The following is a 23,188-nucleotide window of genomic DNA, read 5'->3' on the forward strand; positions in this document are numbered from 1 at the left end:
CTCTCCCACCGACAGGCCGAGTCCTGAGGGGGGCAAGCCCCTGGTCAACACACTCGCCTCTCTCTAAACTCAGGAATCCGATCGCCACGTCCGCTCTGGGTGCAGCCAGAGAAAGGCTGGTTCGCAGGCAAACTCGACGGTGCCCCGGACTGGAAGGAGGTGTGCTCTGTTTGAGTGGGGCGCCAAGTGAAGGCCCACAGCTGGGGGCAGGGGGGGCGGGCTGCTGCTGACGAGGTCGGGAGCAATCAGCTGAGTGTCCTGCTGTGACCCCAGTCAGCTGCGGGGCACAGGAGTTTGCAGCTGGACCACTGCGCCTAGAGATCAACTTCAGGTTAAGAATAACCAGGGCCGTTTGCCAACACACTGTCGCATTTATTGGGCTATTCAAGGTCAGCAAACACAGGACGCAGGGAGAGGACCAGCCACCATCAGTCACGTCAAGAAAGAGAGCCTCCGGCATTTCTTCGTCTTGAATTTTGCATCTGGCAATTCACCGACGTGAACCGCCACGGGAGCGATTTATTTCTAGCAACAGAAAGCACAGTCCTCGGTTGGACCAACGGCTTTTAGGGCAACAAGCAAAGAAAGAAAAGCTCTGTCTTCGGGTAGCTACGCCAAGAAGGTCATTTATACAAATGGAATCGATATAAAATACATTACAAAGGGGGCACACATACAAAAATGGTTATGCCGGTCACAGCGAGAGGATGTCACAGACCGCCACATGGGGCGGGGGGGACACACGGGGGGGGGGGACTTCCTCTCAGTGAGGAGAGCTTGTCCGGCGTCCGAGTCACATGTTCACTGAGGTAAAGGCACAATCACGTCCACGTAATTTATGGGGAAGAACCCGGACTCCCCGCGAAGTGTCCCTTCATACCAGTTCTCGTCTATCTGGTTCGTTAGTGTAATGATGTCCCCTTCTTTAAATCCTAATTCTCCTTGGTTTTCCGGCTCAAAGTCATAGAGGCCGCGGCAGCAGGGCTGGTCCGGGGGGGCGTGGGAGCCTGTGTGCACCACAGGGAGACAAAAAAGCAGAAGTTAACAGGACAGGTCATCTTTGGGGAACTGGCCAGGTGGGGGCTGGCCCTCGCCTTTCTCCACCCAGCGCCCCCGGGGCTGGCTGGTGGCCTCCGTCTTCCTCAGCTATCCCGGTTGTCCCCTCCTGATCTCCAGGGCCCAGGGCTTCTCTCATCGGTCTTCCGGGCCAGGAATGCCAGCCCAGCCTGCTTCCGTGAAGAGGCCACACAGCTCCGCCAGGCCTCCTGGGACCTCTGGGACTGCAAAGCCCAGTCCCGGCCCTCAGGGGCTTCAAGTTCCTCAACTCGAGTAAAAATGGGTGTAAAACTGCCCCTGAAAGGGCCGAGATGAGGCGGAATCCAAGGGGAAGGAAGCAGGAGAGGCCTGGGTTGCAGGGACATCCCCCCGGAGCTGGTGACTAGGAGCCTGAGCGCTCACAGTCCACCCTGACCTCTTGGGGTCATCCTACTGACTCGGAAGTCCTCAGACTTGAGTCACATTTTTAAAAGCAACTGCTTTTTACATTTTCAAAACTAAAACGAGGTCGTGGCGAGAAAGAGAAAACAAAGGAGCAAAGACGTGTGCAAAATTAAGAAAAGTCAGCTGTAACCACTAACACAGACATACCCACTGTTGACCTCACCTGTTGGCGTAAAAGCGTCCAGGCAGCTGCATGGATGCATTTGTGTACGACATGTGGTCGTTCCATAAAAGAATCTTCCTTCGTGTTACAGTGAGTGTCTTTCCAGATTACTTTTTAAAAACTAATTTATCAATTTTTAGAGAGACAGGAAGGGAGGGAGAAAGAGAGGGAGCGAAACATCCATGTATGGTTGCCTCTCATGCGCCCCCTACTGGGGACCCGGCCTGCAACCCAGGCATGTGCCCTGACTGGGAATCGAACCTGCAATCCTTTGGTTCGTTTGCAGGTCAGCACTCATTCTTTTGAGCCACACCAGCCAGGGCTTCTTTCCAGATCACTTCTCAACACGGACCAGTTGTCAACTATATTACTAGAACATGTCTTTATCCACATATTGTTGGATATTTGAGACCCTACTTCCCTTCCTCTCTCTCTCTTCCTTTCTTCCTTACTGCCTACTTTTTCTTCTGTATTCTCTTGCTTTCACAGATAAGTGTGAAAAACACCCTAACGTTTACAAATGTGCACAATTAATTCCTGGAGGTAAACTCCTGGAAAGGGTTGTGCGATATATTCCTAGGACATAAATTTTTCCGGGACTTTTAACATTATCACTTTATGTATCTATCATTCTTTACATCGAAAGCTTTAGGAGTCCCTGTTACACTGTAAATATTGAGCCTTTATCTTTCCAAGCACAGTTACTCACATATCATCTGGTTTTGTCATTTCATTTTTTAGGGAAGGGGGTCTGGTTTTTGGCACATAGGGAAATTTTTAGCAGCCAAATGGATCGAATGTTTCATTCATGGTTTTCTCTTCCACAATGATACATAAATGTTCCTCTAAATTTATCCCAGTTTTTTTTTCATTCAATTTTTCACATGAGCTTTTTTTCTTTTCATCTATGTGGAATTTGGCATTTAATAAAGATATTATTTATTTTCATAATGTTTCAGCAGGTATCTCCGCACATTTTATTAAATAGCCCATTCTTTCTCCATTGACTTCAAATACTTTTACCTTTTTTCTATCTTTAATTACCATGAGCACTGGGACCTATTTTAAAGCTTTTTCTATCTTGTTCCTCTCATCCATTCCAGTATCGACCAACTGTTCAAAACACTCTGGCTTCAAAATACACGTTCACAACGACTAAACCATGTTCCTTCTCATTCGCTCCTGTTTCAAAATGTCCTATTTCCACAAAATCATTCCACCAGGTAAGCTTCAGGAGAGACACAGCCAGCTTCCCCCCCCGACAAAACGCTCCCGTCTTGATTTTAACTGGGTCATGTTTTGGAGTCATCATAAGGCCACTTTTAGAAGACTCTTTAAACACGAGTTATCACAGCATGCCTTCCCGACACCACACACTTATGCTCTATGTACTTTTGTCGTATAGCGAGGCTGTTTGTTGCTACTTAAAAGTTTCGCATCCATATTTAAAAGTGAAATTACTTCCTCCGCATGGTCTGGTCAGGTGTTGGTATCAGGTTAACTTTGTCGAGTAAATTAAACTCTCTCCTCTCAACTAAAATAGTCAAAATTGGAGATTTGAAGACAAAAAAAAAAGCGCCCCCGGTGCTCCAAGCCTGTGGATTTCTGAACCCAGGTGGCTCCTAGGACGGGCTGTGAGCGTGACTGAGTGTCTGGGAAGATGCGGTCCCCTCGATCCAGTTTGCCAAGGCCCCCAAAGGGGCACACGTGTCCTCAGGGGAGCGCTGCCTTCAACACAAAATGCCAGTGTCGGGGGGGGGGGGTCACCCATGAACCCCTCTTTCTCTGAAAAGGAGCCAGAGCGTGACGCCAGAGCTCCGCCCCCCAGCCCGTGACCTGCCCTCCTGACATCACCACCTACAAGACCTGGGACACGGCTGAGCATTGCCAAAGCCACGACCACGCGGACCCCAGGGCTGGCGATACAGCCGTCGCCGCCCTCCTGTCAGCTGGCTGCTCGGAGGTAAACGCACACCACACCGGGGACCCGCCCTCATCCAGGACACCACCTCCGGGTGCGGGCACGGGCGTGCCCTGCACTCACGTACCGACCAAATCGGAAAAACAGCACGTCACTACATTCCTTCACGTATTTCAAGGCAGGGACCCTGCCCACCCTGCCCACTCGGATTTTCTAAGAGCTAGAAAGAGAACTCTAACAGATCTGTCACACTCTATCAGCAAGTGAACCGGAGACCCTGCATCTCCCCCAAGGACCCGGCGTGGCGAGAGCCCTGGGCGAGAGTTCCCTGACTCTCACCTGGACAGCCCGAGGCCCAAGGGCGGCTCTCACCGGCGTGAACCCCGGGGACGTTCACCCCCACCAGCGGTCCAGCTGCAGTCCACAGGGACATGCCCCACAGCAGCATATTCTGAAATAACATCCAGGGCGTCTGCCACCCCTGGCACCCTCCACCCAGGGCACTGCGGCCCCCCTCCCGCAGGGGGAGGTTGGAACCTGCGCACCCACAAAGCGGCTGGTGTTTCGCTTTTCGGTTCCAAACTAACACCATTTCGGTTGAGAAGTGCCTCGAAAGCCAAGGCTCTCTGGCCCTGGCACCCGAGCCAAAGAAGCTTTTATGAGATTTGAGAGAGAGAGAGAGAGAGAGAGAGAGGGCAAGAGTCACCCAGACTTCCGGGTTCCGAGGAACCAGAGCTTAAAGAACTCAGAGCGTGGGGACTTTATTACGAGCTGTGGGGCGGGAAGGGCTCTTTCCAGAGAAGAGACGGAAGCTCTTGCTAAGGTGGGGAAGGGGCGCAGAAAGGGAAGAGGGTGGGGAAGAAGGATGAGAGGCTCCCTGAACTCCACCCCGGGGTGTGCGTCTGTGGCCCCACTTCCCCTGGGAGCTCTGGGGGCAGGTGAGCACAGTGAGGATGGAGAGAGGGGGTCCCAGTGAGCCGCCCTGCCCCCCGGTGAACTGAGGACGCATCTCTGCCGAGCAGGAGGCAGACACGGAACAGGTGGGCGGGCCGGGCACAGAGGAGAACAGCTGGAGACCCCGAGGCCCAGATCTCTGGTGGACAGGTGAAGGCCCAGGAGGACAAGGCCCCTCCCCTCCCCCGGGGGGGGGGTCCTGCGAACGCCCCACTGCACCCAGGCATCACCTTGGCCGGTGCCCTAAGTGGGTAGAGAAGAGGGAAGGAGCGAACCTTTGAGCAAAAAGACCCACAGCCCAGATCGACCGGATTGGGTTTAAGTCCTGACTTGAGGAAGTAATAAATGGATAGTCTACCCTTTCTATGAGAAGACACCGCAGTACCCGGAAAGGCAAAATGACATTTTTTTTTTTTTGCACTATTCAAAGAAACGGAAAAAAGATTGAGTTGTTTCCGCCCTTGGTTGAAGCAGAGGCGCCCCGCCAAGTTTAGGTCCGTTAAAGAGAAATCAGGTGTCCGCCCACCCGAGGGGCGGTGTGGACTGTCCCTGCAACAAGAGATGAGTCACCGTCCCCAGGGATGGGCGGGGTGCCGGAGCGCCTGGCTCACCTCTGCTGAAACCGTCCTAGAGAAAAAGACAGGAGGACCCTTTGCCACCCGCTCGGCCGCTGGGGTTCAGGAGCTGGCACCCGACACCTCTGTGAGGCAGCGCCCAGGAGCACTCCCGGACGTGGGGGCGACCGTGGCTGAAACCCCAGCCCCGTGCGGCCCTGGGGCGTTCAGCCAAGTGTCCCCGGAGAGCAGAGGTGCACGACACACAGCACTGAGACAAAGGTGACTTTAACAGGGAGGAGGGGGTGCGTCTGTGACATGCTGGGTGTTCACGCTCTGGCCCAACCCTCAGGGAAAAAGACCGGAGGAGGGACCCCGAACATGGGGTGTTTGCGGTGGCTGTCAGTCACTGCGGGGGAGGGAGTCAGGGGCTCCCTAAAATAAGCGTCCCTTCCCTCTTGGCCCAGTTTCTAACACTGTCAGGTCCCCTCCGATTTTAACAGCAGGAAAGTGCCCCCTGAGGTACTTAACGCTCAGTCCCGCCTTCCTCAGTCGGAGCCGCTGCTCCCCAGTGAGCAGCTCCAGGCTTCAGTTAAACACAAACAAGCCCTGGCCCCTGGGGGGCGGGGGGCGGGGTCAGAGCGTCATCCCAAGCATCAGAAAAGTTGCAGATCTGATTCCGGGTCAGGGCGAGTACGGGAGGCAACCGATCGACGTTTCTGTCTCTTTCTCTCTCTCCCCCTCCCCGCAATCTGTTTAAAATCAATAAGCATATCCTCGGGTAAGAATTTTAAAAGAAAAAACTGTGGCCACTCCAGGGGGTGGACCAGCACCAGAGGGACTGGCACGTGGCCTCCGGCAGCAGGCCCTTCTCGGGGTCCCCCGTCTTCCTCCCATCCTCTCTCCCCAGCACAGGCCTGGGAGTCTGTTCCCGAGGGCTGTCCTTCTCACCCTGACTTGGATGGAGGTGGAGGCGGGGTGGCCAGCAGGGCGGGAGGGCACTAAAAGCCGCTGCTTTCCTGTGGCCCTTGGACTTGGGCTATTTTCAGACCCCCCCGAGGCGCCCAAGGCATTTTCCCTTCGCCTCGGCTGGACCTGACTGTGGGCATCTCGTTACCTGGAGGTCAGAGCACCCCCAGAAAGGCCAGGTAGACCCCTCGGGCCTCCTTCTTGCCAGGGGGCAGAGGGGACGGAGAGAGAGGTCACCCACACAACCCGCGTTATCGCGAGTTCCGACCAGGGTACAAGGGGCGGCGCCCCCGGGAAGCCACTGACCTGCGGAGGGCTCTCTGTCTCCTAGCACATGCCCAAGACTGCTGAGCCTTGTGAGGGTTTGTTCCCGCCTTTTATAGCTTTTCTCTTGCCTCCCTTGGAGTCGGCTGCGACCGGGCCTTTCTACTCTGCTGCCTCCAGTCGGCTGTAGGCTGGGAAATCAGACAACCGATTAGCTGATACGGCAGCCGCTGAACTGTGGGCTCTTCCTGGGCCCCGAGCCCCGTGTGTGCCCAGCAATTTACACGAGCAGAGTTGATCCTCAGAATAACCCTGCGTGATGGGGCGGGGGGGATAATTCCCATTGTTTGGATGATGACATCGAGACCCGGCAGCATGGAGCCAGGGTCAGGGCCTCCCTCCGACTCCGAAGCCCATACAACAGGAAGGCCTACAGGTGAGCCACTCTGCCCGGTCTCGGCTGCAGGGCTCACTGTGCTCACCTTCTGGTCCGAAGTTGAGAAGTTCTGAGAGTTTCCTTACGACTGTGCCACCCACGGGGCCGATGGGGAGGGGGGAGGAAGGTGCCGGATAACCGGGGAGCTGGCGGTCCCATGCAGAGCGGGACCTGAGTCCCCCTCCGTCTGGAGGCTTTGGTTCGACCACCAAGACCACCCTGAGATATGACTGTCTGACTAGAGTCTTTCTCTTGACCTGTTGAACCCCAAAACGGACGGAACCTCTCACGTTTATCTCTGGTCCAGACTCCGGGCCAGGCCCCATGCTCAGCCAACAAGGTACCATCTCTTAAATTAGACCCAACATTCATGGGGTCCAGTACCCTTCAAAAGTCATGCTGTCCTTTTTTTCTAATTAAAAAATCCTCAAGCAAACTCTTTTTTTCCGAGTGGACACGTTCCCTCTAGCTGACCCGGACGCAGCACGGGTGTATGACTGATAAACATCCCAGAATCCATGTCGTTCAACATCACGAACATCGTGCTTTTGGCCGTTGGTAAGAACATGCTGGAGAGAAACTTCCGATCCTTGGACTCTAGTGCTGGGTCAGCTCTGGGCCCTGATCTCCTTATCGGCAAACGTTTAAGTATTAATGCATGGTTAATGCGCGTGATGGAATGTGTGTCACCCCCAAATTCATATGCTGAAGTGGGACCGGGAAGGCGGCCCCCTGCAAGCCCACCAGGGAGCCCTCACCAAGCCCTGAATCTGCTGGCACCTTGACCCTGGACTTCGAAGCCTCCAGAACCATGAGAAATAAATGTCTGTTGTTTAAGCCACTGACTCCGTGGTATTCTGCACCAGCAATGCCAGCTGACTGAGACAGTTCAGCAGTGAACTCCCAAGTTACAGCCAGCAAAACTCTACAAACTGTCTTTCTAGAAATGAGAGCCCGCTATTCATCCGCAGGAGATGCAGTTTATGGAAACGGCCTGGCAATGGAACTCAACCTTGACCAGGGAACCCTATTCAACTTAGCACGCGGTTGGTTGCAACCTTCATACCCACCGCTCCACAACCTGCACAGGTGTTAACGAGCAACGTCGGCGCCCTGGACATGGCGAAGCTGGGTTGGGTGAGCCCTGCACCTTGTGGACAGGTCCCGCGACGTGAAGCAGAATGACGAGTAATGACACCCGTGTGACTCTGGGCTCACTGCTACGGACAGGAGCTGAATTCCTACCGCCTCTGACCACCGTGACAGTGAAATTACGTGGGACGAAACACTCCCGGGAGACCTGCTGTCCTGACGGGACGTCCACGAAGGTTGCAGGATCCGGCTCTGGGGACTCTTTGAAACGTCCCCAAAGGCCTGCCACACTCTCGCGCAGGGCCTGCGGCTGCCTCTGCCGCTCAGGGTCAGGGAACCAGGGAAGACCAGGGAAGGACTTGACCCGGGCTGGCCTCCTGCCCGCTGGCAGAGGGACCAGCTTTCGGGGGGTGTCTGGGGCGGCCTGCTCTTTTCCTTGGTGCCGTGTGCGTTAATTGCCAATATTTAAAAATCAGGAGGGTGCCCCTGAATATATAGCTACGTTCTCTAGTGCAGCTATCAGGCATCCCTCCCAGGTGCACTTCCGACTTGGAGGCCTGGGGTCAGCCACCCGCCACTGGCCACGGGCTGTTCTCTTGCCCTTCCCGAAGTTTCTCATCCCCAGAAATCTGGCGTCAGGGTTGGTGCCTGAGGCTGCAGCCCGAGGACCACACCATGGGGGTGTTATTCCACACACAGTCCCTGGAAATAGCCGATCGCCGCACTATTTTTTCAGGTCTTACGCCTTCTATCATGACACTTCATTTAGCATTTAGATGATGGTATTTTAAAGTTTAGCTTGAAGACCGAACACATCATTCTAAGATATATATATATATATATATATACACACACACATTAAGATTCCTCAATACGCAGCATTTGAGATAATACAATCCTATCAGCCTTTTAGCCAAGCAGCGGTAAAACCATCACAACTAAGTTAGAAGTTACACCTCGTAGGCTTTCCGAACACCCTCCTGACAGACTAGAAGCACTGCAGGAAACCACTCCCAACCCAGCGAGAACCTGCTGCTCCGAAGCTTCTTTGATTGGAAAATACAAAAAGGTCCCCTCCCCTTTGCCATCTCAGCAGCTGCTGATGGAACCATCATCATCGCAGCTCACATATTCATTTTTTTTAATATTTAAAAAATACAGCCCTGGCTGGTGTAGCTCAGTGGATTGAGGGCTGGACTGTGAACCAAAGGGTCGCCAGTTCGATTCCCAGTCAGGGCACAGGCCTGGGTTGTGGGCCAGGTCCCCAGTAGGGGGCGTGTGGCAGGCAACCTCACACTGATGTTTCTCTCCCTCTCTTTGTCCTCCCCTTCCCCTCTCTCTAAAAGTAAATAAATAAAATTAAGAGAAGTAAATATTTTTTAGATATAGAAATTAGAAAATGTTCAACTTGCACACTTTCCCAATTTCAAGGAATGCTCTGTGCTTGTAAAAAGATAAATACAGCAGCCACAGAATTTAGAGCTGACAATGCACAGGAACACGGGGCGGGGGGCTGGTAAGCAAGGGAAAAGAAAACCAGAAACCCGAGAATAGGAAAAGAAAAAGAGAAAAGTAAGAAATCGCCTCCTGACTGAGCAATCCCCACTGCCGTGTGAAAATTTCATTTCCTCTTCGGAAATTTCGGCGGAAAAAAAAAAAGAAAGAGGCATATGTCTCTTCGCAAAACGCACGTCTTTCTTAACGTCCAGACTTCACACTTTGCTTTTGAGTCCGCGTTTCGTTTTTCGTGGAACCTTAGGGAGTGTGTTCCAGCGAGGGGGGGGCCGGACCGAGACATTACTTCCGAGCCCCCTTAGAAGCGTCCAGAAATGTATAAAAGTCCCTTTCATACCCAGAGGAGGCTAGAAGGTCCTCGTGGGAGCCACGGGAAAGATTTATGTGGCATTTCCCTGACACGCCCGTGGCCCGCCTTGGGAGCCCAGGGTTGGTCGGCGGCCTCAGTCTTTCTCATTTCAGGAGTGGACCCAGTTTGGAGTGCGTTAACCCTCAGTTGGGAATCACACAGACTTGCACCCTCTGTGAGAACTTCAGTGAAAAAAAAAACCCTTCATAAAAAATATACACGATATACTGTGTCCTCTAGTGTTTATATTTATAATTGATTCCCCAAGTGACAACCTGGGCCTGATGGGGAAAAAAAATGACCTGGGTGGGAAGATACGTGAGTGCAGACAACCAGTTCTTACACGGTTTTCCTCCAATCCAGTGGTTTTCTGGGAACTACCCAGCCACTTGGCTCCGTTCAAGGGCTCTTCTCGGCGTCCTTGGCTGTTTTGGGGACAGCACAGGCTGATGAAGCGTCAGGACGCCATACTCACGGGCTTGGAATGGAGGCGCTTTCTCCCAGCCAGGGCCCGCACTTGGACTTGGTCTGCAATCCATCATTTCAAGATGTGATTTCCACTCCCGCCCGCCCCTTCTCCAGTGTTGGCTGGCTCTACGCCTTCTCATAAGCACCCAGAAACGACATTATCAAAGATTCCATCTGGGCCCCACGACAGGTTCTGTCTAATTGACCTACGCTCTTTCATCTCCCCCTTTTTTAAATTAAAAAAAAATTTTTTTTCTTCTTCTGGAGGAAGAAGAAATGATGAAGAAAATGTTCTTGGATTTCATTTCTGGCAGAGCCCTGAGGGCTTTTTGCTTTAAATCGTCAGTGAAATGCTTGACATTTTTCCTTCACTTTATAAACATTATGTGCAAATCATTCAGAATCCTAATGGAAAGTAACTTCCCATCAGTGCAGGCCGTAAAACGCCGTGTTCTTTTGAAACCGTGCCCTTGAAAGAAACCGGGCAGGACCCTCTCCACTCGCAAATTCCACCCACAAATCAAGGAGGCCAGGGCCGGGGTTGCTGGGGGGGAAGCTGGAGCTGGGGGCCAGCGCTACCACCAAGGGCCATTCAGAGGAGGCAGCAGGGACACAGAGAAGGGACAGGCCTGTGTCAGATGGCGCTGAGCCTCCTAAAAAGCCACCTTTTGCACATCTGTGAACTCTGGCTTAACCACGTCTTCTGCCCAAGGGACTGAGCTACTGGCTAAGAAGGAAGAACCCCAGAACTGACAGGCGTGGTCTGCACCAGGAAGCGAAGACCTCCGTCCTCACCGGGGTTCCCTCCTCCAGGCCAGATACCAACAGCAGCCCCCCGGCCAGCCGACGGTTCCCTGGGATCGGGAATGTTGAAAATAAACCCATTCCCAAGGCTCTTGAACACACGGCCGCCACCCAATCCCCCAGTAGTCTTTCTGATTGACGTAAAATGAAATAGCAATGCACGTGCCCGGCTCTGTGACTTACGGGCTCCGTGACCTTTTGAGAAAATTGCACTTACTCATCTGTGAAATGGGAAGCGTAGTGTTAGGCCCGGAATTAGATAAAAGTAGCCAAGAGGAACCCGAGGCAGGCTCCAGACTGTCTCAGCAAGGAAGATAGAAAGTACAGAAAGTACAAAGAGTGCTGAACAAGATAAACCGCCTTGTGCATGACCCTGTCTTTGCAGAGAAGTATCCATTGTTGCAAGCAGAGAACATAGCCATGTGTGTGTTCTCTCGAGATAGCCAATTGCTAACAGCTACGTCTGCTTCTGTATTTGCTTGCTTGCTTGCTCACCCCAATAAAAACCCCAGGCTGTAAGCGCCAGGCGCGACTCTCATTTACAGCCATTTTGGCACCCGTGTCTCCGGACACCCCGAGAGTTCGCCCCTGCGCAGGTAAAACTTTGGCCAATAAAGTTCCATCTTAAACTCCTGAAAGCTTCCGACCATTTGTTGCTCGCATTGGTGGATGCTACAGTGGCAATACCAGAAACACATAAGAAGGATTCAGTCTATATCCCCTGACCCACACAGTAAGTTCTCAATAAGCGTGACTGCTACGTTGTTCTATTAGTTATTACTATTTTATTTCATGTTATCGCTTCCTGTAATAACAGATGTCCACTGTAGTTGAAAAATAAAGAAATGTTTAAAAAAAGGAAGAAAAAAAAAACCCTTAAAGCGTAGCAGCAGCATGAGAAGAAAATCTTGCCTGCAGGGATGATAGGGGAAGGGTGTTACAGAGGAGAAATGTGAAATCCAGGAACTTTGTCCAAAGTCTCACATACACACAAAAACTAACTCAACGTGGATCATGGGCTAAAATCTAAAAAAGTGTACAATTTCTGGGGAAGAAAACACATGGGAGGAAATCTTCAGGACCAAAGGCTAAGGAAAGAACTCTTAGACCTCACAGCAAGAGCACGAACATAAAAGGAAAAATTGGTCCATTGGATGTCCTCAAAATTTTTAAAATCTGATACCCAACACACTGCAAAGAGACTAAAAAGAAGTTACAGAGTGCATCACAGAAAGATTAAGATCAAGTACCATAAAAAAATACGGAGTACCACTTTCTCACCCATGAACACTCGGCAAAATCGGAAGTCTAATGACCTGGGCTCGGGAAGGCGGGCGTCTCAGCACTGACAGCACCTAGTGTGTGAGGGAGGGCAGCTGGGTTGCACGATGCCTACAATCACCTAAAACTTGAGGTCACGAAGCAAGACAACCTCATCTCCAAGGAAGACTAGCCCATCAGGGTCCATAAAGTATTCTACGGATATCGGCTTTCACCGGCAACCACCCTCGTGGCCGTGAGTAGGGAAATGCATGTGTCAACGGAAAAGTAGGAAGCTGTTAAATAAAGAATAGAGGTCTATATGCATGACACGGAAATGACTCTGAGAAACAGCGACGTGTTGACAAAAGCAAACTGCAGAGCGGGAACCTGGTACGATCTTGTGTATGGGCAGGTGGAGGCGTTACCAAACAACCAAAAAAAAAAAATTCAGGGTCTCCGGGCATTCCACAGAACACAGCAGCACTCGGTGAGCACGTGCTCCGTGGTGGCAAACGCCCTCCCCCCGAGCCCGGGTGCAGGGCCCAATGAATGGGCGTCTCACCTGTCAACTTTGCCGTGGAGGCGCTGGGCACCCCGTTGAGCTCGCTAGGACTCCGTTTCAGGGGCCGTGGCTTGTATTCCCGCTTGGGCAGCGTGGATGCAGCCGATATCCTAAAACACACAGCGGAAGGCGGGTCACAAGCGGCCGAGCTGCGCAGAGCGCCCAGCACCGTCGGCTGTGCCCCGAGGAGCCCCGGACGCAGGGAGCAACTCCCACACGGATTCTCGAGCAGCCCCAAGGGCTAGCGGTGACGTCCCAAATGTCACGGTTCAACTGCCTATTTGAAATGCGTCTCTTGTAAAGTCTCTCTGGGCAGTGGACAACGGTAACTGCCTTCTTCCTCTTTCTCCCTGAAAGGAGACAGAGAACACAAACTCGCTCGTGTGAGCTCCGGGTCACCGCCCGTCCACAGAGCGGGCGCCTCGCCGACTGTCCACACCTTCCGTCTCCACTCCACCGTGAAATCCCTGCAAGAGTATCCACGACCCTAATCCTGTGTAAGACAATGTTCTGTCATGGAGAAATAGGGTACTTTTTAAAATATTTTATTTATTTATTTTTCGAGAGAGGGGAAGGGAAGGAGAAAGAGTGGGAGAGAAACATCAATGTATGGTTGCCTCTCATGCGTCCCCTGCTGGGAACTGGCCTGCAACCCAGGCATGTGCCCTGACTGGGAATTGAACCTCGATACTCTGGTTCGCAGGCCCGCGCTCAATCCACTGAGCTACGCCAGCCAGGGCGAAATAGGGTACTTTTTTAAAACCCTTTATTTTAACAAACAGGGTTACCATGCCTATGACGTCACAGTGGTGTCATGCTGCGTGGGACATCGTAGCAATGTCCCATCGTATACGGCAGCACTGATTTTCAAAGCAGTGTAGGGCACGCTGATCCCTAAAGCCATGAGGAACACAGCCGTCTCTCTGTGATCGCTCAGAAGGAACTTCTCCGTCTCCACGCCTCTTGGAGTCAAGGTGACGAATATGGCCTGAGAGTTGAGTTGTCGGCACAAATCACGTGTTTTTCCAGATATGGACTCACTTTTCCTCTCCCTCTCTGCCACATCCCCGGAGGCTGGGAGGGAGCACACGCCATCGCCATCGCCATCCCCAGCTTGTTAATGGGGAGCCGAGGCTTCCGGCAGGATCGTGGGGGCTGAACTCGAGGCCCATGAGTAGCTTTGCCCGGCCGCATTCAACACGGGTCACGGAAAAGGGGTTTAGAGAAAAGGAGGAGGAGAGAAACTGCCAGCTCCCTTTCCCCAGTTCTGTCCTTCCGGCCAAAGCCTCCACGTATGTATTATCTCAGGCCGATCCCGCACCCACCTGTGGAAGAAACATCAAAACAGAGCCGGGTGATGGGAAGGGGACATGAAGAGATGGGAGACAGAGTGACGCCCATCAGCTCTGACTCGCAGCCCGGGGGTCGCACACCGGGGGCTCTTACCGAGTCTGCAGCTTGCTCCGGAGCTCCTCCAGGATCTCGGCGGACTGCCTGTGGTAGTCTAGGGCGGCCTCCACGAACACAGCCAGCTGGCTGACCTGTTCTACCTGCAGCAGAAGCAGAAAATTACTCCGTGGGGGCCAGGGCCTGCGCTGGTCAGAGGCAGGACCAAGGCCGGCTTTGCAGGGAAGCCTGCGTCCCCCTGGGCTCTGGTCCATCTCAAAGCGTCCCACCCGGTCCTGGCCTGCGGGCCCTGGTGCAGAGCTGGAGATCCGGAAGCGGAGATCAAGCTTTCGCGGTTACGAGGGAAACCATCCCTGAGCAAACTAACTGCTTCCTGACTGGGGTGTTACTTTCTGTCCCTTTCTACTTAGGTCCAATCAGGAGATGGAGTGAATGAAGGGCTTCTCGGGGGAGAGAGAAGCCAGGGCAGACACTTGGCACCCTGGTGCAGGTACCAAGTCTCCCCGCTGAGGCTCACAGCTGAAAGGAATAAAGTACAGAGAGCGGGGTACCGCTCTGTCCCATGACGCCAGACCTTCAGGAACGCTGGGCCAAATAAGAGTGGATGTAAAAAATAAAATAAAATAAAAAAGCTGTGTCCCCTGAGAAAGCCCTGAAGCCCTGGAGGTGCATAATCTGAGGATATTTCCAGCAGGCCTGGGAGCTTCCTTGGTTGCAACAGAAAAGAGGGATTCATATGCTCATTTCCAGAAGCCCCTGGGGCCTGCTGGGTGGAGGGGACAGGGGCCCCAGCACAGTCCCCCTCACTCCACTTCCAGACACAAGACAAGACCCGTGCCCCCTTCCCAAGCCCCCCCCAAACCTCCCCGTCACTTCTTCTGCTGGGGGCAAAGTCAGCCCTGCTCACTCCCCCCCCACCCTGCACACAGGGACTCACTGAGGAAAACCCGCCACCCATGTGCTTGCCTCGGAGAGTCAAACTGCTTTCACTGGCTGTTGCAAACCGCGCTTTCTCTGCCTACGCTCCACCTTCGCTACCCACTCCGACACCATTTCAAACGCGGACTCAGCATGCATTTCAGACGGACGTGGCTTTCCGCATGGGCCACGCCGGGCGGGACCAGCCTGGGAACAAGGAAACCCCACCACCGCTGTCTGGCGCGCCCTGTGGCCGGAAAAACACCAGCCCAGCCCCACATGTCCAAAACCAAATACACAAAACCGTGACAGCTTGAGCCCTACAAAACCCTACAGATTTCTTACGTTTTGCCTCTTTGCCTCTGACACATCCTTTTAAAACAAGCCCAGCGCCTCACCCTCCAGAGATCAGAGCAGAATCTGCCACAGAGAGAAAGAAATTTCCTCCGAGAGAGCCAGAGTTGCTGCATGCTGGGCAAACCTGCACCCCCGCCGCCCTGTCCTCAGGAAAACAAACTTCCACGTTAATACCCGCTTTGAAATACGCTCGGCACTGCGTACGGGGTGAAGGGACCACGCGAGAGAGCGCGATGAGCGTTCTTTCCAATACATGTGGGGCTGGGAAGGGTCCACCAGCAGCCCTCCTCTCTGATGTGGCTGAAATGCCAGATTGTGAGATCGGGAGATGCATTTGTAACTGGTCATTCCATGGCTGACCTTGGGAAGGAAATGGATCCCGGGCCTCTTAAAACACGGGCTTGGGCTGGCCCTGGCCGGCGTGGCTCAGCTGTGCAGAGCTTCATCCTGTGGCCCAAAGGGTCGCAATTTCGATTCCTGGTCAGGACACACACCCAGGTTGTGGGTTTGATCCCAGCTGGGGCGTGTATAAGAAAGGCAACCATCGACGTTTCTCTTTCCCATCGATGTTTCTCCTCCTTTTCACCTCCCTCCCTCCCCCCACTCTCTCTCTCTCTCTTGAAAAGCAATGAACAATATGTGCTCAGTGAGGATTAAAAATAAAAAGTGTGCACATCTGTAGGAGGTGTCCGTGCAGGTAGGGGAGAGCTGGTCACTACACTCTGAGTCTCCTGCAGACAATGAAGACCCGCGGTGCCACGGCGGCCTCTCTGCTTCTCCCTGCTGAACCTCGGGCTCTCCCGGCTGTCCCCGGGCCACGAGCAGGGAGCCGAGTACAGGTGCCCCCCCCCCCGCTCCCACCCACAAAAGTCCGCCGGAGGGCCCGCTTCCCATCCACACTTGGAATTAAACGCCTGGACAGGCAGGACCAAGAGAGCAGCAAACCCAAGCCTGGCGATCGCCAGACCAGCCAGGAGGTGGAATGTTTCTGTCACCAGCTGCGCCACTCAGCTTGGCAAATCGCCCCGGCCACGCAGGGAGGGTTCCCTGGAATGAGAAGGCAGCAGTAGTCCCACGTCCAGCGGGGGCCTGGGCGTAACTGCCGTGTGACAAGGCGGAGACAAATCAGTGTCCCACATGGACAGAGGGCTGAGTTTCTATGAGGAAGGATCACTTCTGACCTTGGACTGAGGTCAACCACCAAGGACAGAGCAACGGAGACAGCGCCCCCTGCCCCCACATGGGGCACGTGGGCGAGACCACAAATCTCACATGGGAATCACCCTGAGGGGTTGACGTGCCACCCAGGAGTGCGGGGCTGGAAGGAATCCATACACCTCACACACAATGCACCAAAAAATGCTTTTCCTAATACCCCCTCCAAAAAGAACCCAAAGACGGCAGGCAACCTGAGACAAAAGCAAACCGACATCGCCTATGGCTTGGGGACGCCCTTGAGAGGAACTTGAGAGACTTACGGTAAAACCAACGAACACAGCAGAACACAGTCGCAGCCTTTCCCATTTCCCGTAAAACATAAAAAACCTGGCAAAACGGGTAAGAGGAGACACTCAGCAGAGTGCGCTTTCGAGAGCTCCCGGTTTAACGGGCGTGGGGGCTGCAGATCCTCTCCTCCCGCGGTCAACGTCCTGTCCACACGGGCACAGCCCCGCCCACAAGGCTCCAGGGCTCCCACCCAGCCTCCGGCCTCTGTCCGCTTTGTTTGACTTGACTCCATGACGCAAGACTTTGACGCACCTTTCAACGAACTGCTGGAAGAAGAACACGGTTTTGCAGGTCAAGAAATCCTCTGATTTGTGCCCAGGGACTTTAAAAGTTCCCCAAAGAGTGCCCTGGCCAGGTAAGCTCAGTTGGTTAGAGCAGCGTCCCTGTTAAACCAAGGTTGCAGGTTCGATCCCCAGTCAGGGCACAAGAGTCGACCAAGGAATGCATCCGTAAGTGGAATAAGTTGATGTTCCTCTCTAATAAATAAAAAATTTAAAATAAAGTTCAACAGATGGGTCCAAAGCAAGTGCTGAGAGCCCATGGCACCAGCATGGTCAGGTCCAGCAGCAGGAGTGACCACGGGGTCCTCCATTTGGTCACTGAAACACACTCAACGACCCCTCGTCACCGACCCTAAGAGTCACCGTAATTCCATTTAATCTAACTCCTCTTGGCCACATGAAGCTGGTGGCCAGCATCAGCGCACACGGAACATCCCCACTCCCAAGGGCTACGTCCCGAGACCCCCCGCAGTCCCCGAGCACTGCGGTACAGCCGCAACTCTCAGTTCTGACTCCATGTCCTGAACATTCACTCTGACATTCGCTCAGCGCAACTGCAAATCACGCAGGATGTGGGCTTTGCATTCCGCAAAACCAGCAACGCCACGGCCTCAAGTACAGTGGCCGGCAACCGGCGAATTCCCGAGACACCCCACCTCCTTGGGGCCGACGCCAGCACAGCTGGGAAGCAATCCTGGGGTAAACTGGGCGCCCCAAGATCTGAGACTCTAGCTGGGACCTGCTGAATGTACAAAGCTATCTTGGAGGCAGGAGAGAAGGGGAACGGAAAGTTCCAGAAACTTTTCTCACAACCAAAGCATGTCTCACAACATCAAGTCAGTGTGGCTCATTCCCACGAAAGCCCCCCATTTGGGGTTAAATACTTACATCGTTTTCTAAAAAATTAAACATGCTTCGTTCAGCCAGCTCCTTCGACTCTTCAAATTTTTCTACCGCTTGTCTGACTTCTTCGTCTGGTATCTTACCTACTCGCTTCTTCTTATAATCGTAATCCAGGCGGCGGCCTTCCAGCTTTTTCAGGTGGTGCTGAGGGACGAGGGGACAGCCCTTCAGGGACGGCTCCGCCCCAAACGCGGTGCAGAGACGCCCCTTCCCGCTCCGAGAAGAACCGTTCCTTCTCTCCTGGGCCTCCCCCATAGCAGGCAGGAGCCCGCCCCACATTTTGTGGTGGTGGTACCTCGGCATCTATGAGAGTTCACTGCAAACTCTCCAGGAGTTATTTATTCATGAAATGAATGGATGGATGGAGAGTGGACAGACAGACAGACGGACAAATGGACAGATGGGTGAGTGAATGGATGAGAGAATGAAGGACAGTCGACCTGGGGCAGAAAGACACAGCATCCACACTCAGATTCCATCGTCCGAGGTCCCTCACAGAACCCCTCACTTCGGCTCTGCTCGCGTCCGAAGAACTTCCAACCACACCAACCACACCAAAAACAGGGTGATCCCTTTTGGCACTATTGCCAACTCCCCACTAAGAGGTAGATGACAAAAACACAGGTTTCTGCTGTCCTCTTGCAGGGGTGTCCGACCTTTTGGCGTCTCTGGGCCACACAGGAAGAAGTAGCATTGTCTTGGGCCCCACATTAAACACATTGCGACACGTAACCACACACACACAAAAAAATCTCATAATGTTTTAGGTTAATTCACGATGCTGTGTTGGGCCCTATTCACAGCCGCCCTGGGCCGCAGGCTGGACACCCCTGCAGAGTCTAGAATATCTGTGCGTCTCCCACAAAAGTCCCCCGACAGCGACAAAGCCGGCTGAGCCAAGAGCCTTGCAATAGATAAACGCACCCACGCGCATACTCTGGGGGGGCTGTCTGTAACAGTCTCTCAAAACGAGAATGAAGCCGGGGGGCAATGCCTAGCATTCATGCAAAGTATCCAAAGTATCGAATGATTGCAACATGGGTTTCGTGATCAAAAACCCGCTACACAGCCCTCGAATCCTCTCCCGTGAGAAACAGCCCTGGAAATAAGTGCATTCAGCTTGGGTTCTCACTGGCTTCGATGAGCTCCTAGACAGGGGGCTCCTGCCCGGGCAGCCGGATGGGCATCACTGGGAGGTGCTCACAATTTTTTATTCACTGCTCACAATCATTTGATGTCTTCATTGGGTCCCTACAGAACTGTCCTAATGGCTTTCAATATAAACTTCATTTTAGCCCTGGCTGGTGTAGCTCAGTGGACTGAGTGCGGGCCTGCAAACCAAAGTATCGCGGTTCTATTTCCAGTCAGGGCACATGCCTGGGCTGCAGGCCAGTTTCCAGCAGAGGATGCAGGAGAGGCAACCACACACTGATATTTCTCTCCATCTCTCCTTCCCTTCCCCTCTAAAGATAAATAAATAAAATCTTTTTAAAAGCCTTCATTTTAAGCAACAGGTGCATTTCCAGCCGAGAAAACTTACCCCGATCTCTTTTAAGTCTTTGTCTTGTAGTAACTGCAGGGGGTCGATAAATGTTTGCTTTACGTTAATATCAAGGGCGTCTTTCACCTCCGCCATGAGCTTCATGGACTCGCCGACTTCTATCAGCGCGCCGCCTGGGATAGAAAATACCAGTAGAAAGGACCCGTTGGCAGAGGGCGCGGAGGTTGGCGGTGATATTTATTTCTTTCCCAAAGTTTGCAGGGGTTGGTTTAACGAGGTCTTCGCTCTGGGACTGACTCGGAAAAAAAACTGTTTGACAATCTACGTTTCTTCTCTACGTTTCACGTTGTCTTCCTAAAAAGCTCACGGGGAGGCTGACAAGCCGAGGCACTTACCATTCTGGCCACTAGGTGGGGGTAAAGCTCCATTTAAAAAAAAAAAACAAAACCGCACTTTTGTGAGCTGGTACCAAGGGTTTCTTAGAAAGGCTTCTGAACACAGGCCCTCTTTGTAAACCATAAAAGGATGGAGTCACCAGCGGGGCTGAGCGTCAACCAAGAAAGATCACAATAGAAATAAAGGAACAAAATCGCATCTTGGCTGCCTGAGGCTACCCCCTGCCCTTCAGAGGGTTCCAAGGCCCCCCATCGCGCCCTGACGTCAGAGAAAGCCTGGCAGCAGCGTCGCAGGGGGCGTTCCCAGCAGCGTGGGCGGGGTCTGCTGGGCGGTGACTGACGGCTCTGGCGGGATGACGCCGTGGTACCTGGGCACCAGCTAACCCACGCGTCCTTGCAGCTGCGCACAGTGAAGTTGCGGCTTGTCTTACAAACATCTCTGGGACAGGCTGCCCTAGACCGAACTAGTTTTCCTGTTTGGGGAGGGCGTTTCCAAATTGAGTTTGTAAAAAGGCGGGGCTAGTGGTCTCTCCCAACTCCCAGGCTAGAAGACCTTGAAGTCTAGCGCCCAAATTTGTCTAACAAATTCTGACCTTCAACAGTCTCACCTATTGTTTGAGGGGGAACCCAGTTTATCCACCTGTAAAGCTGGGAAAGCATCATCGTCTTAATTTTTTTTAAAGAGGTAAAGTAGATAATGTATGGCGTAAGACCCTGCAAAATCCCATCAGCCCTCCCTCACTGCAAGTCCCCGTAAGTCGCTGGGCACCTGGGAGGCCACCAGACTGTTGGTCTATCCATGCCCCCCACCCAGTCACCGTGACCAGCCGCACGGCAGGGACACCCCTGGGCGTCGGCCCACCTGGCAGCCTCACCTGTTCCCCAGCAGGTCTGCCTTCAGGGTTAAAAAGTGAAGAAAAACCTCACCTCGTCCCCATTCTCAGGGAACAAAATAAAACCCACACTATACTTCTCTGACGGACATTGTTGCCCTCTGTGACTAATCGGTGTGCTGACATTTGGTTGTTTATCATTTTTTAAGTTTTCAAAATATCTCCCTCCCCCACCCCCGCCAATTTCAAAGATAAATTACCCTGGCCAAATATCTGAATTCTCAACCTCCATATCCCTCCCTTGTTACCACTCCCTGAGTAGCGCAAGTACCAAAACCTCCTGGAAGACTTAGTATATGAAATTTAGTTCTCACCCAATTCACACCCTATTCACAGCCATCCAGCAAGCCCTCGGTTGGACACCCCCATCCCCCCTGAAAGGCTTCATGGGTGACCTACAAGCCGAGAAGGGCAGGCACGGGCCCCAGGGCGCACTCACCGAAGGTGGAGCCCTCCCCGAGCTCCCGGCCGTACTTCAGCATGCAGTCGCCCAGCAAGCCCTCCGTCTGCGGGTACCCGGTGGTCTTCACCTGTCCTCGGATCTTGGACACAGTGTTCAGCATCCCCAGCTTAGCTCTGTATGCTTAAAAACAGCGTCATTTGTAATTCCATGGAGTGACAAGGTGGAGGGACAGACACAGCACGTAACAAACACAGCACGTGAAACCGAGGTCGCCCCAACCAAACACCGGGGACCTGAGGCCAGAAAGGGCTGTATGTGCCCTTTGGTGCCTCTCCTGTGGGTCCCCCCATTCCTTCCCGAGGTGGGGGGCTCAGAGCTCGGCTGTGTGGGTTTTCAAGACCTAAGACAGCGTCCGTCCTCGGGAGCCGGGCCCAGCTCCTGGGAGGCAGATCATACAAGGTGCACCTGTGCCCGTGACTCTGGTTGGTGTGCAGAAAGGAAAACATCACACCGTGCTAAAAAGAGGTGGCATGATGCCTCTGAAGCGTGCCGAAATAGAAGATGTGGAAGAGGGGAGGCTAAGGCATCTGCCCATAAAGAGCAGGCTGGTTGGACCTCAGAAGAAATTAGTACAGGCCCAGATGGAAGGCATCTGCGAAAAATGTGAGCGAACTGAACAGATTCACGTCCCAGCTTTGGGGCTTGGGATGAGTTTAGCCAGTAAAAGTATAAGCGTTTCTTTTCTTTTACTTTAATAATCACGTATTTGTTTGAATGTCTACCAATCCCCCAGCATCCTGGGCCAACGCAGAGCCTGATGCAGTCCGTCTGGGGTGACTGAATTCCTTCCCTGCAGCGTCACCAGGGATGCGGGCCCTGCCGGGTGCGGGGACCACACCTCCAGCCTCAAGGCTCCAGACCCTCCCAGGGGCAGCCGCTCACGCACGTGGGCACACACAGACTCACACACACACATGCTCCTCCTTCCCAGAGTGGAACCGTGTGTGGCAAGCGGCCAGTGAGTGTAGCTGTCACACTGCACTAGAGACTGCCAGGCCTGCTTTCTCCTTCCCAGGGAACAGGCAGGGCCTCCGGCCACGTGGACAAGTTCACTGCCAGCCAGCGTCCACCGTCCCATCCCAGGGTCAGTCCCGGGAGGAGAGGATCTCAGGGCGGCTTCACCGCAGGTCACAGAACCCCAGGAAGCACAGGCCGACTTACCGGCAAAAGGAACTTGCCTGCTTCGGCCCCACCACTCACGAGGCCGGGAAGAGAGGTGTTATTATGGCTTTAAAACCACAACCACCTACACAGGCCTGAAGAACGCTACATCCACCAACTGCCCGGGGCCATGATTTTTATACAATTAATGTTTCTAAATGTTTTCCTTCTAGATTTTCAGATGGTTTGGCCTGGGCTGCTTCCTACCACCAAGGCCCTGGGGCGTGAGAGGGGAGAGATGTCACAGTAACCGTAGATAAATAATCAGTTCCTAAAAAGCAAAGGCAGTTTCAGAAATCCACAGGATTCAAGGCTTGGACGCCTCCATAGGTTTCTGTCATCTACGGCCCATCAGGGATGTGGCTCCCCGGCCCTGGCCGGGAGGGTCTGTTACTGGAGCGTGATCCTTTGCACCAAAAGGTTGTGGGTTCGATTCCCGGTCCGGGCACGTACGGGAGGGAGGCAGCCAATCGATGTTTCTCACTTTCTCTTTCTCTCTCTCAAATCAATAAACCTATTTTTTTAATGAAAAATTAATGCTTTTTTAAGAGAATGCTGCTTCATGACCTGGGCATCAAAAACCTATTTC

At 53.2% G+C, this 23,188-nt stretch overlaps 1 protein-coding gene across 1 annotated transcript in view; it reads right to left on the reverse strand.

Annotated features, from left to right (window-relative positions):
• Nucleotides 1-347: 347 nt before the first annotated feature.
• Nucleotides 348-23,188, reverse strand: part of SH3GL3 (SH3 domain containing GRB2 like 3, endophilin A3) — a 37,558-nt gene continuing 14,717 nt past the window's right edge. Inside the window, exons 4-9 of the mRNA XM_053658823.1 lie at nt 21,415-21,558; nt 19,727-19,860; nt 18,172-18,330; nt 14,261-14,364; nt 12,815-12,924; nt 348-1,007 (exon numbers count right to left, since the gene is read on the reverse strand). Of these exons, the coding sequence (XP_053514798.1) occupies nt 802-1,007; nt 12,815-12,924; nt 14,261-14,364; nt 18,172-18,330; nt 19,727-19,860; nt 21,415-21,558 (857 nt within the window). The 3' untranslated portion in view covers nt 348-801. The remainder of the gene's footprint in view (nt 1,008-12,814; nt 12,925-14,260; nt 14,365-18,171; nt 18,331-19,726; nt 19,861-21,414; nt 21,559-23,188) is intronic.

The sequence above is a fragment of the Artibeus jamaicensis genome, unplaced genomic scaffold (genome assembly GCF_021234435.1).
Source record: "Artibeus jamaicensis isolate MK-2021 breed Jamaican fruit bat unplaced genomic scaffold, CSHL_Jam_final scaffold_612, whole genome shotgun sequence".
In the NCBI taxonomy this organism is placed as follows: domain Eukaryota; kingdom Metazoa; phylum Chordata; class Mammalia; order Chiroptera; family Phyllostomidae; genus Artibeus; species Artibeus jamaicensis.